We start from the raw sequence: 12,295 nt of genomic DNA on the forward strand, positions 1-12,295 counted from the left end.
AGGGGAATTTTAACACAGGACTTGAACATCAGAGATGAGTGCTCTAACCAATGAGCATCAGATCAGAATCCCTTGAATTCTTGTATTTGAAAATAAAAGAGTGACCTTCATTTCATTTAGGTTGGCACCTGCCTTCTGGTTAAGAATTTGAATTCTGAATCTAAAACAGAAACATCTCCCAATAAGCAGCAGTAAGGGAGCTGTTAAAGCTTATCCCTGGATCTCTTCTCTTCTTTTTTTTTTTCCTTTTCATTTAGCTTAGTACTGCAAGTTTTTTCTCAGAAGTTGTGATCGATCTACTTATATGTACATCAGTCACTGCTGTTACTAGGAAACCATTGGGTTTTTCCTCTAAAGAATTGTTATAAATAAGCACCATGCCATGAAATAAGATCCTTGTGTATACTTCCTCTGATTCCAACATAATTAAGATCAGGAAAAATCTAATTTAATGTAATTTACTGGGTTACATTAAATTTTCTTGATGGATCATTCATACCTAATTGCTTTGGACTGCAGCTTCATTGCATTCTATAATCCTGAGAGTAAATTTGAGTAAAGGATGAAGCAGGCTGAATAATACTCATGTTTCCAAGGTCTTGTCCTAGAACAGAAAAAAACCCAACTTTTCCTCTGTAAGCCATGGGGGAAAAAACCTCTCCCAGCTCCATTGGTATCTTCAGGTCATAAAATCTGTGTGAATCAAATTCATCTTGTGCTGACTTCAGAAGAATTGCAGGGAAGAGTTGGTTTTGTGTTCTTAAAAGCAGCTGCGGTACCAAAGAGCTGCAAAATCCACAAACAGTATTCTTATTCTTCTTCTTCTCTCTTAACCTTTTAAGGCCCAAATGTGACTGAAGCAGGAAACTTAGAAAGCTGTGGAACTTTAATCCTTCACTGCAAAAACTTTACTTGTATCTTTGGTTTCAAAATCCTAACTGCTGACATAAATTGTAACTTTGGAGACACAGCAGTACCTAGAGCTCCATAAGACTGATCAGCTGTATGAAGTTTAAAATAATATTTGGGAATGAAAATAAAAGGATCTATTATAATGTAGAATTTCCAGTATGTGATATGCTGAATTTTAACAAAAAGCTGAAAAGTGCCTTAAATTTTGGAAATTTACTACTTAGCAGTCTTAAGTCCACTTGGAACCTTTTGGACTATTTTTTTTATTTTGCCACCATCATTTTCTTATTCATTTATTCAAGTATATTAACATAGTTAATTGGGTTTTTTTTAAATATAATTTGAAAGTAAATATATTGCCTAGATCCATTCTTTCCAAACTCGTAACTTTTCTATTACCCATAGCTCTCCCATTTCATTTGATTCAATATCCTCTATTTTTTTGTTATTATTTTCATAGATTGATGTCATACTGTTCAGCTTGAACCTCAACCAGACATCTTAGACCTCTTGGCTCTGTTAAGTGTGCTGTCTCTCTTCTATTTCACTACATATCCTAGCAGCTAGGAAGGAAGAGCTCTCCTCCTTAAACTCTTTGGCTACAGAATGGCAAAAACTAGCCTGTTGTGGCATTTAGCATCTACAAATTTTCCTTTACAGAACAGCAAGGGATGTGTTGGCTTTTGGAAATGAAAGACCTGAATTTAATTTCCTTTTTAACTCTCATAGATTCAAATTCATCTTCTACATTCTAGGACATTGCCTAAATTCCGTGGCTAGAAATTAGTGTATTAGGGACACTCTTCATCACTGTATTAAAGCTACACTATTGTACAAAAGTGGATTTAAAATTAATTATACAAGATACAGCAGATGATGCAAATAGGCCTGAGTTTAGGAACTCTGTGGTTAGTAAGTCTCTTTACTAAGTGCCCATTGTCACAGGGATCGTTTTATGCTCTTTGGATAAAATGCATTAAGAAAATGAAGGAAAGTTATACCTTGACATATTTTACTTATCTTTATTAGTAGGAAAGAGAGAAATTTTACGTAGGAAATCATGTGCCTGGTTTAGCAGCCCCTTATGACATTTAAAATACATATAATTGTGTTTCTGGGTAAAGAGAAAGCAAAATCTTACCTCCTGAGAAGGAAATGAGGCAGATTTGCAACAAAAAATTAAAATCTAGAATCATTCGTCTTCTCATGTTTAGGTTTGCATTAGATTAAGAAATAAAGTGACAGTTGTTGTGATGTAATCCCAAATAAAAGTAAAAAAGTAATAAAGGCCTTATATAATATCATTATTGAAAGTTGGTTAAAGCAATAAAACCTTTAAGACTATTCACAAACATTATCAGCTACTGTGTAGCTCAGAGCTCACAGTCACCATAAGCTTTAGTTCAGTTTGATGCAAAAGCTTCTTGAAGCAGAAAACATTTAAACCTTTCATCTCAGCCAAGTTTTGGTAGCCAATGTCAATTTAACCCCATGAATAAAGAATAAAAATACACATTAAAAATTCATCCTTCTTGCTTGTGCTTTGAAACTGATTTTAGGATCATTAACATGCCGCTGGGAATTCAGATTCTGGTTTTACTGTCTTCAGTGTCACTAAGGTGTACCTTCTATTCCATTTTTCATTTAGTTGGATTTTTTTCTCTCTTGGTCCCAGCATTGGTCTGATAGTATCATGTTCAGAGGGAGCCATGGAGTTTTTTCATGAAGTCGTCAGTAATGTGTTATGATCAAACTTTTCCAAATGCAAGTGAGGAAATGTTCTCCCAAGTCCGGTGAACATCATCCTTGGTTCCAGCACTACTGGGCCAGCTGCTAACTGTTCTGAAACGTGTCAGCATGACCTGAATTCTTTAGTATTTGAGTCTATACCATTGCAGCTATTCTTTAATATCTCTGTGGTTGGCATAAAAATATGATTTTGCATTCTTACAGGTAATAAGTGTATTAAGATAGTTTTTAAAGCATTATGCAAAACCATTTTAAATCCAAGTTTCAATATACATTTCCAAAAACAACAACAACAAAAAATTGCATGAAGATATGCATTTTGGAAATTTTATTTTTGTTACTTATTAAATTACAATTTCAAAAGGAAATAGAAGTTAGGAAAATAATCAGGTTACAGAATTGAGTCATCAGGGTTACCTGAGTTTCATCACTGGCTTTTCACATGTGGTTTCCCATCTTGCTGATTAAAGCAATGGTTATATGAGATTCACAAGGTCATCTGGAAAAGAGCACATCCTGGCACATCCTCCTCCTAAACACTATTCTGCCACGTGCACCGTATCCCACTGCCAGTTCCTTTTGGAATTACAGTGGTGTGCTGTGCTTACCTGACAAACTGGCATCATGTTCAAAGGACAGTAAGTAAATGAAGTGGGATTTGTGGAACTAATCCCTTTGAAACCCCTGGCATTACCTTCATGGGAAGCGCTTCAGGTAAAAAAGATGTGCACTAGTTATTTCTGAGCCATAACTGACATCACTAAGACTTATTAAGTAGAAAATGCACAAATACAACACTGAAGTTTGAAATAGTAATGTTACAGGGCTTGCAAGGGTCTTCAGGGTGAAGAGAGAGGCGAGAATGTTGACCTCGTGTTCAGAAGGCTTGATTTATTAGTCTACGATATATATTACATAATATATAACTATACTAAAAAGAATAGAGAGAAAGTTCTCAGAAGTTAGCTAAGCTAAGAATAGAGAAAGAATGAATAACAAGGGAGCTCTCTCTGATTCTGCCCCAGAGAGAGCTCAGTCTTTGATTGGCCCTTAATTGTACACATCCAACATGGGCCAACCACAGGTGCACCTGTTGCATTCCACAGCAGCAGATAACCATTGTTTACATTCTTCTTCTGGGGCCTCAGCTTCCCAGAAGGGGAAAAATCCTAAAGAAAGGATTTTTATGAAAAGATGTCTGTGACATAGTAATTGTGACCCTAAATTATATCTGAGTTGGGTCTGGGGCCTTTTGCCTTGGCTGGGAATCTGTCAGCCACCTTAGCCACAGGGAATACCCTCTTCTGCAGCCCCAAAAGGACCCAATGAAGCAACTCTGCTCTCCGGGCACCGTGGCCCTGTGGGACAGTAGGAAGCTAATCCACTGGAGTCTGTGTCCGTGGTGAAAAGCTTCAAAGCCCACTTAGATCCTGCGTGTTCATGTCTCTCCCCGCTCCAGGTCACAGCCTCGGCTCAGCGAAGGTGTCCCGGGCGCAGACCTTTCCCAGCTACCCGTCGGAGCAGGCCGAGGAGCACCAGCAGCCGCTGTCGCTGGCCAGCAGCTACACCTTCAGCTACGGCTCGGGGCTGGTGCAATGACAGCCGGGGGCTGCACATGGACAGCTGAGCCTGGAGCCTCCCGCCAGGGCCGGGGCGCCGCCGGCCCCCTCTGCACCCGCCATTTGCCGTGAACACTGACGCCGAGCAGCTCCAGCCGGGGCGCCGCCGATGCGGGACCCTGGAGAGGCGGCTGCCCCGAAGCAGAGGCTAAGTCTTTATTTATTTATTTTGCCGTTCCTTTTGTCGATATGTCCAGAAAGGAGGGGGTTGGGGGGTTGGGGGGAGGGAGGAAGGGGGGACACGTCTGTGTTGTAAGAAAGTGGTGGAAACAAATGAAACTGTGTTGGTTGGTGTGAAGGTTTCTGCATGACCGGAGAAGGTCCCTTCTGGGGCTCCGCTGCAATGGCACGTTTGACACTGGGGGCCTTCCTTCCCGCCCCCACCAGCAGGACAGCCTGTCTTCACCCACAACAACCTCTGTAGGTCCTTGCCACAGCCTGCAATTCCCGCTGGAGGCACTGAAATGTCACCTACTCAAGATGTGGCATCAGTGCTGTGAGGGTCACCTCCAGATCCGAGTGGGTTCACCCACTGCCCTAGAGGGTGGTTGGGTGTTTTTTGAGCCAGGCATCCACAAATACTGGAGCAGCAGGCTGATATGTTTTGTTGGGAATAGGGTTTGGTGCATCAAGGTAAGGTTATTGCCTGGTCCAGCTCTAATCTTAAATTCCTGGGGCACAAATTCATCCCTTACACGTGCAATTTTCACCATGCCCCTAAGAGCTGTGAACGTCCCTATCAGCAGCACAGTCTAGTCCTCAGAACTGCTGCAAAATCCTCTTTTTCACAAATTATTTAGGTAGCCATCCCTGCAAGCCTAACTTTAAAAAGCGGGAAAACTGTTCCTCAAACAAAAAAAGTGGGCACTTGCCCAGCTGGCAACTGCCCGTGCCACAGCTGGGCCAGACATGGTAGAGCTGAGCTCTGGTCTTGTCTTTCTGGTCAGCGTTACTTTGATTTTCTGTGTTTCCTTCTCAGATTTCTGTTCTAGATGCACATTGTATCTTGTATGATCATGTGTCAAGCATCTGTTTACTCTCAAAAGGAGGATGAGTACCTCTCAATGGAGATTTCTGTCTTTGGAAGACGTCTTTAAAAATGAACTGTAGTAGATGTTTGTAATCAGTAATGAGGGAATAAGTTGGAAGGCATACCTGTAGGTGGGGAATGAATTTTATCTATCCTGAACATTTAGATTTTTGTAACTGTTATCAAATATTTATGTACTTCTTGTGATGCCCTGAAATGTTTGAAATTGTGAGGAAAAAAATTTGCCCTCTTGTATGATCTGAGGAGCCTTGTGTTCTGTTCCCAGTGTGAAACTATTGCCATGATTACCAGAGGAATTCAGTTCATTGGTTGTTTCTCAGGAGAGGTTGAGGAAATGTATCAAGGAGGAGACACATAGACTCTTTTCCAATGAAACAATCGGTTTTATGTACTATAATTTAACAGGAAAAGTGCTGTTGGGTTGTTTTATATATGCACATTATATATATATATGTATTAAAAGGTATGGAAGAAACTTCTGCTTTTGATTAAACATTTACTGATACGGTATGGTCAGCTTTTCTCCAACCATTTTCCTGGCTAAGAGACCTTGCAGACTTACAGCTTTCAGTGAACGGCTGCTGAATAAAAAAGCTTTGCGATCCACTTCAATGAAACAGTTCTACCCCACCACAATCACCTTTATTTGTTTTTTCTGTTTTTCCTCGTCTCATTCACTACCTCTTTTCCTTCTCACAGTGCTGCCATACTCAGGAATAGAATGGCTCCCTGCAGAGAGTATTTTGATGAGCTGAAATGAAAAACTGCTCTCCCACGCTGTCAGGGCACTGTACCTAGGGTGCTCTCAGAGCTGTACCCATCAAGGAAGCTTCATTCACACTTTCATTTAAGAAAAAGATTCAGTTGACATTTTGCTTAGGGAAATTTTCCAATTTGCAAGCTTTGAATGTGAAATTTGATACAAAATGGTGATGATGTAATTCTGTTACTCAGTGCAGCTTTGCCAAATATTTGCCTTTTGGGGAAATGGTCAATTATTTTTATTCCTTTGCAACTGGGATTCTTCCACTTGCCCTAAAATTAAATATATTTTCTTTGAAACTCCTTAAATTAAGTTTTCAATACGTTCTACAGTTTCAATGCAGTTTTCAAGTCCAAGTAACTTTCTTCCTCATGACTTAAATACCAGTCATTCTACATAGCCCAAAAGTGGGGAAAAGGCAAAACAGGAGAATATGCTTTATAGTTCCAGTGTCCATATACTTTAATAACCTATCTAAATCCTCAACCTAGTACTTCAACTAGAAACACTTTAACCTAGTACTTCAACTAGTATTTCTATAAAAAGCATAAGATCTATATAATGTTCTCTTCTTTTTTACTGGGGAGCAGTTGCTGTCTGTGGCTTTGTCTTCCTATGCAGTACCTGAGTATTGTCAAGTCAATGAAAACATAGATGCTATTTTCAAAGAAAACACACCAAGAAAGGGATGGAAGGGAGAATTATAGCAGTTTTGGCTATATATATGGCCATATATGTGAGTTTTACTAAATATTTTGCTTTCATTGCATAATGCAACCATCCTCTCAACTCACATTTATAAAATACCTGTGGGGTCTCATACAATACACAGAAAATTGAACAAAGCTGCAGAACACAAGCAATCTATAGCAAATCTGACCTGTTGGGAACCTGTTTCTTGTAGAGACCAAACACAAGCACACTAGGATTGGAAAATAAGGATGCAACTTTACAGTGTACTGTAACACAGTCTAAGACAGCTGGTAACCTGAAGCACAGAAGTATTCAGGAGCCAGTGGATGCTGCCACTAGTGCCACTCCAGAACAGCAGATGATATCACTGTGACGCTGATGTATTCACACAGTTTCCACAAATGTTCCTCAGAAAAGCTCCACGAGAATCAGGCAGACATGTCACAGCAGTGTGCCAGAAAATTCTGTTCTCGTGGAATTGCTTTAAATCCTGGCACATGCCTGTTGCTAACCTAAGCGATGGCCACTGAGACTACTTTGTACAGCTCCTAGTGCTTCCACCAGAAGGAAAACTCTCTTTTGGAACACGTAGTAGAGCTGCCTGCCTAGAGACTACAGTGGCCTTTAAATAGACCCAGGGACCCCACGGGACCTTGTTCCAGTCTCGGCTTTCCTCCTGTGCAAGGCACACAGACTACTCCTGACCCCGGAGTTGCTCTCTGTTTTCAGCTAATGAGCTGTAAAGGGATGGAGGGCAACAAAATGTCTTCAGTGGTAACCAGGTACAGCTGGTACAAATGGAACAGCATTAGTACATGATAAAATAAAAGAAATAAAATAAAGCTTCTGCTTTTATTTCTGTTTCAGAGGATGTGATATGAAAATATAATTGTAACCGTGATTTACATTTTTTTGAAATCACCCTTTGATAACAATATATTCACCCCTATGAACCAATAACACATGGCATTACTAAATATAGTTACTAATATATCTTTACTGTGAATATTATAGATTGATGCATGCTGGTACTTTTGATTTTGAAGTCACTTGGTGCAGAAAAGGTGAAATTGAAAGAGACCGCTAATAAATCATCAAATGGTGCTAAGGAACTTGAATAGTCCCATTTTTTAAACAGCCACATGTCATTATTTATAGTTTAAACTATCTGTGAGTACACTCCTTTGAAACAGTTTCATCTGCCCATGTGAAAGAGAAAGGAGAATCTCTTGTAGCAGGGACTTTGCTATTTTACTGAGTAAATATTCAGACATTACTTTTTGTGTCAGATACATGGTCACATGTATCAAGTTCTGTCTTTGGGAGGTTTTGCTGTGCTTGTTTTCTTCTTTTTTGGTTCCACAAAAGCTACAAGTAAAACTTGAAAATGTATTGACAAACCAAAGGAGTGTGTCCAGATATTGACAATAGCTGCTCTCTTTTGTTTTGTCAAAAGTCTACCGTGACATTTCGGTAAAATACTTCATTCCACAACACACATATAGAAATCCTGTTGGGATGCAGAAAACTATAATCAAGTTTTGTTCTAAGTTAATAAGACTTTGCTGGAAGAAGGGTTGAAATTGAGTGTCTGAGGGCAAAAGTGTTTTAAAGTGCTCTCTATAGCAATAATTTAAGTACAAAATACAGCCTTCAGGCACCCATTTATTTAGAAGTTGCTAAAGTGCAGGCAATCTGTGACGACCCTTACCTGCTTATGGCAAAGAGAAAAAAAGGTCAATCGTTAATCATATCTATGTACTGCATTTATCAGAAAAGGAATTAACTTCATGCTTGCTCAGCTTTCCAGTCTAAAAGGCAATACTGTGAGGAGTAGGGTTTTTTGAGATATTTGATCTCTAGAACAGACAAAGACCATCAGCCTGCAGCATATAAACCTCTACCCAGACTTAGTTCACCAGCCACATGTGCTAGTTTTCATCTGGTAACCTAGAAACTGCAGGGTGGTTTTCCATTAGAAAATATAACTGTCCTGAATGGCTGTGCATTTTAGCATGAAATATAGAATTATTTACAAAATACTAAAGAGGAAGGAGTAATGAGTTCCAATTAATCTCTGTTTTAGTGTTTAATATCAGTGTATTTTGGCTCTTTTTTATACCTACTGCAAAGGAGTAAGTGTGGCTTTTATCCACACATGGAATGGAGTGAACAGTGGGAAAAGTGTGAAAAGTTGCTCTTTGATCACGAGAATAGATCCAATAGCACTGGAAAATTTCATTTTTCCATACATCATTCAAATACTTGTGACTCTTTCCAAACACACTTATTACACAACAGGATATACTAGAATTTTACAGTTTTAACTACAGAGAACTCGTCAAAATTCCTGCCTGTGTTTTGTAAGTAGAAGATAATGACTGTGCAACACCACTGTAGTGACACAATTTTAAAATCTAAGGGCTGGATATATGAATTCTGCAGTTATAAAATCTTGCTCTACATGAAGGGTGCAGGGTTCCTTCTTGATATTATAAATAAATGCTTGTCACTTTTTATTTTAGATAAAAAGGTGAGGTATATTGGAAACAAGGATAAGCTTATAGTGGAATGGAAAAAATCTCAAAGAATATTGACTCCTTTGTTGTAACAAGAAGTTTATCTCCCTGTTCAGGTCCTAAAAAGACAGTAACAGGTGATGGGTGAAGGTCTTGTGTATTCAGCAATTATTTAAATTGCATTGTGCTTAGAAACCTAAATATTAGTATCTGTTGGCAAAGTGGTGCTGTTGAAGAAAATGGAAGTTTCACTTTGCAAGGATTTTTACAAGCTTATGCAGCTCAAAAGATTTTTACAGAAACAATTAAAACACATATGAAAGTAACTGAGGTTTAAGTATTATTAAATATAATTAAAGCATTTGACAATGTCCATATTTTTATGAATATTGCTAGCTGTAATGGAGACAATATTTCCTTTTAAGCTGAATGCAAACTCAGAAAGTAATAGGTTCTCTAATAGGAAAAAGTTAATATCTTTAAACATCACATTTAAAGTCCCAAAGAATGAATTTCATTGGGTTTTTTGTTGCTTTGATGCAGAAATCTTCATGAAGTTCAACAGATTTACTACATTCTCTTACAATCCTGAGATTGTCAAGTGCATTAATATATTTTACAGTAGATTTTTTCCAGTGAGAATATTTGACATGAATGAAATTAATTTTTAATCAGCTGACACATTGTTTTCAGTCTTTTTAAAAATTGTATGATAGCAAGTCAGAATGGGATAGAAAATAGCACAAAATTAATTGGCTGGTTTGGCAATTCCATACCAATAAGCAAAATAAGGGTTTCAGTTAAACATTTATTCTCATCACTGCTCCAATACTTCAAACAGAATAAATGACATAAAATAAAATTTTCCTTATGGATGTTAATTGTCTCATTTCCTGAGTTTCCATAGATGATCAGCTGTGGCAGGAGATATCCAGAACTGCTTTTTTGAAATTGGTCTGATTTGAGATGGTTGCGAGGAAAAACAGAAAATATTAAAAAAAATAGTGTTATGACTTCTTACCGAAGAATGATACATGCTAACCTTTTATTTCTTTGAAAATCATCACTATGAAAAGGTAGAGAAATTTATGAAAGGAAGTGAAGAATGTGGTAAGAAACCAACAAAATAAAACCAGATTCTGTAATCTTTAAAAAGATTAGGAGAAATTGGCAAACACTTAGGCGCACAGGAGTGGCCATGTTGAGCACAAAACTCTTCCCCATAGCATTCAATTTCTCCTTCATCACATCAGGAGCTGGAAACAATGTCCTGTGCTCAGTCTGATTCACAGCTTCTTTACAAAGCATGATGGGCTCATTTTCCCTTACCTGGCTGGAAGAACAGAGTACCAGTCTGCCTGACACCCATTATGCAATATAGAAAAAAACAGTATTTTGCACAATGCACTACCAATGTTATCACACAGCTTTATGGAGCTCACTGCAGCCAGGTATTGTCAAAAGTATAATTTAGAATATTTCACAGCTCATTGAGTTCTGTGTGATCTGTGTGATATCTTCCTTTATGATCCACAAAAATACATACAGAGGTGCTCAACCTTTTTTCTTCTAATTTCAAAATGTTCTGACAGAGTTCTGTAGGAAGGTTCCTCCCATTCTAACATTGTTGGGTAAATTATAGACATTTCAAAGAAAATAATAAATGTCTGCTTAAGACAGTTTTATTTCAGAGGGAAAAAAGAGTAGTAAAAGAGATTAATTTTAATACATGCAAATATTTCTAACATACATTCCTCTTTTCAAATACATATATAGACATCAGCACAAACAGAGAAAAGTATTGAAGAAAAAAAAAGATACTGTGCTTTTGTTTATGTCTTAGTATGATAAGCTATTGATCACTTAAATAATTTTATAAAATTTACTGGCTAATGCTACAAATTAATTATTTAGTGTACCAATCTAATTGAATAAACTGTTAAGACAGGTGTTAAATACCCTTTAGAACCACTGAGATGCTTTTTTTGTAATATTACGAAGTTGTCTTTTTAAGTAAGCGTAAGGTTAGAAGAAATGTGTCAGCCATGGCTAGTAATTCATATTAATTATTTTATATAACTATACAGGCTAAAAATGTGGATAGTGTGGAAATAATCTTTTGAAATGTGTGTTAGATAGCTTTGTACATTTCCTTTGATATTTCTAGCTCAAACATTATATCCCAAGTTATATGTAGGGATATATAAGACTATAGCACAGATAGTAAGGGAAATCTGCAGCTTTATAAATCAAGCCTTATCAGGGCCAAGAAATTAGAACAGAGGCACTAGTCAGGCCTGAGGCATTGTGGCAGCCTGCCCCAGTAGTATCTGACACACAGCTGAGGCTATATCACCGTTCCTGAGACGCCCCTGATTTAAAGGAAATGTGGGCACCCTTATCACTCGTTTATTCCATGATTATCTAGGTGCTTATCTCTCTCATACTCTTCTCATAACTCTCAATGCATTGTAGTATTAGAAAAGAGCAACAACATAAAAAAAGGTATGGAAAAAAGCAGAGACAAGGACCCTCTTGGTAGAAGAGTGTTCTCCCAAGCCCTGCAGACTCTTCTTCATCCTAAAAATATGAGTTGTTTCTGTGCAGGAGCCCAGCTTCAGAGGGCAGGGGAGAGAGCGTGCTTACTCATCTGATGCAGGCTGGGAGAGAGCTGGGAAGGGTCTCCCATTTCCTGAGTGATTTGGCAGGAAGGATGCTGGATGAGCCAGCATTTCAGGTGGCAGTGAAAAGCCTGGTCCAGTTTAGTGTTTGGAAGACCGCTGTGGGTGTCTGGCCTGGGGGTGGAACCATTTGCCTGAGATATCAAAGGAGCAGTGCTCACCCTGAGCCCACACTTGCCCTGACACCACAGCCCAGCCAGGCACAGCTGTGAGGGTGAGCCTTGTGCTACAGCCCAACAAGGTTCGCCAGGAATGTGTGTGTTTGGGAAATGTCTTTTATGTTGCCTTGCTTACACCTTGAACAATAC

General features: G+C 38.5%; 1 protein-coding gene across 2 annotated transcripts in view; it reads left to right on the top strand.

Annotated features, from left to right (window-relative positions):
* The window catches only part of DOK6 (docking protein 6), a 240,853-nt gene extending 236,365 nt beyond the window's left edge, over positions 1 to 4,488 (top strand). The window contains exon 8 of one of the 2 annotated variants that reach the window (XM_054284601.1): positions 4,121 to 4,486. In XM_054284601.1, the coding sequence (XP_054140576.1) occupies positions 4,121 to 4,260 (140 nt within the window). In that variant the 3' untranslated portion in view covers positions 4,261 to 4,486. Of the gene's footprint in view, positions 1 to 4,120 lie in introns of both variants that reach the window. The other variant, XM_054284602.1, reaches the window with a different exon arrangement.
* The last annotated feature ends 7,807 nt before the right edge of the window (positions 4,489 to 12,295 follow it).

The sequence above is a fragment of the Melozone crissalis genome, unplaced genomic scaffold (assembly GCF_028551555.1).
Source record: "Melozone crissalis strain CALT ecotype California unplaced genomic scaffold, PUWL_Pcris_2 ptg000042l_1, whole genome shotgun sequence".
NCBI lineage: Eukaryota > Metazoa > Chordata > Aves > Passeriformes > Passerellidae > Melozone > Melozone crissalis.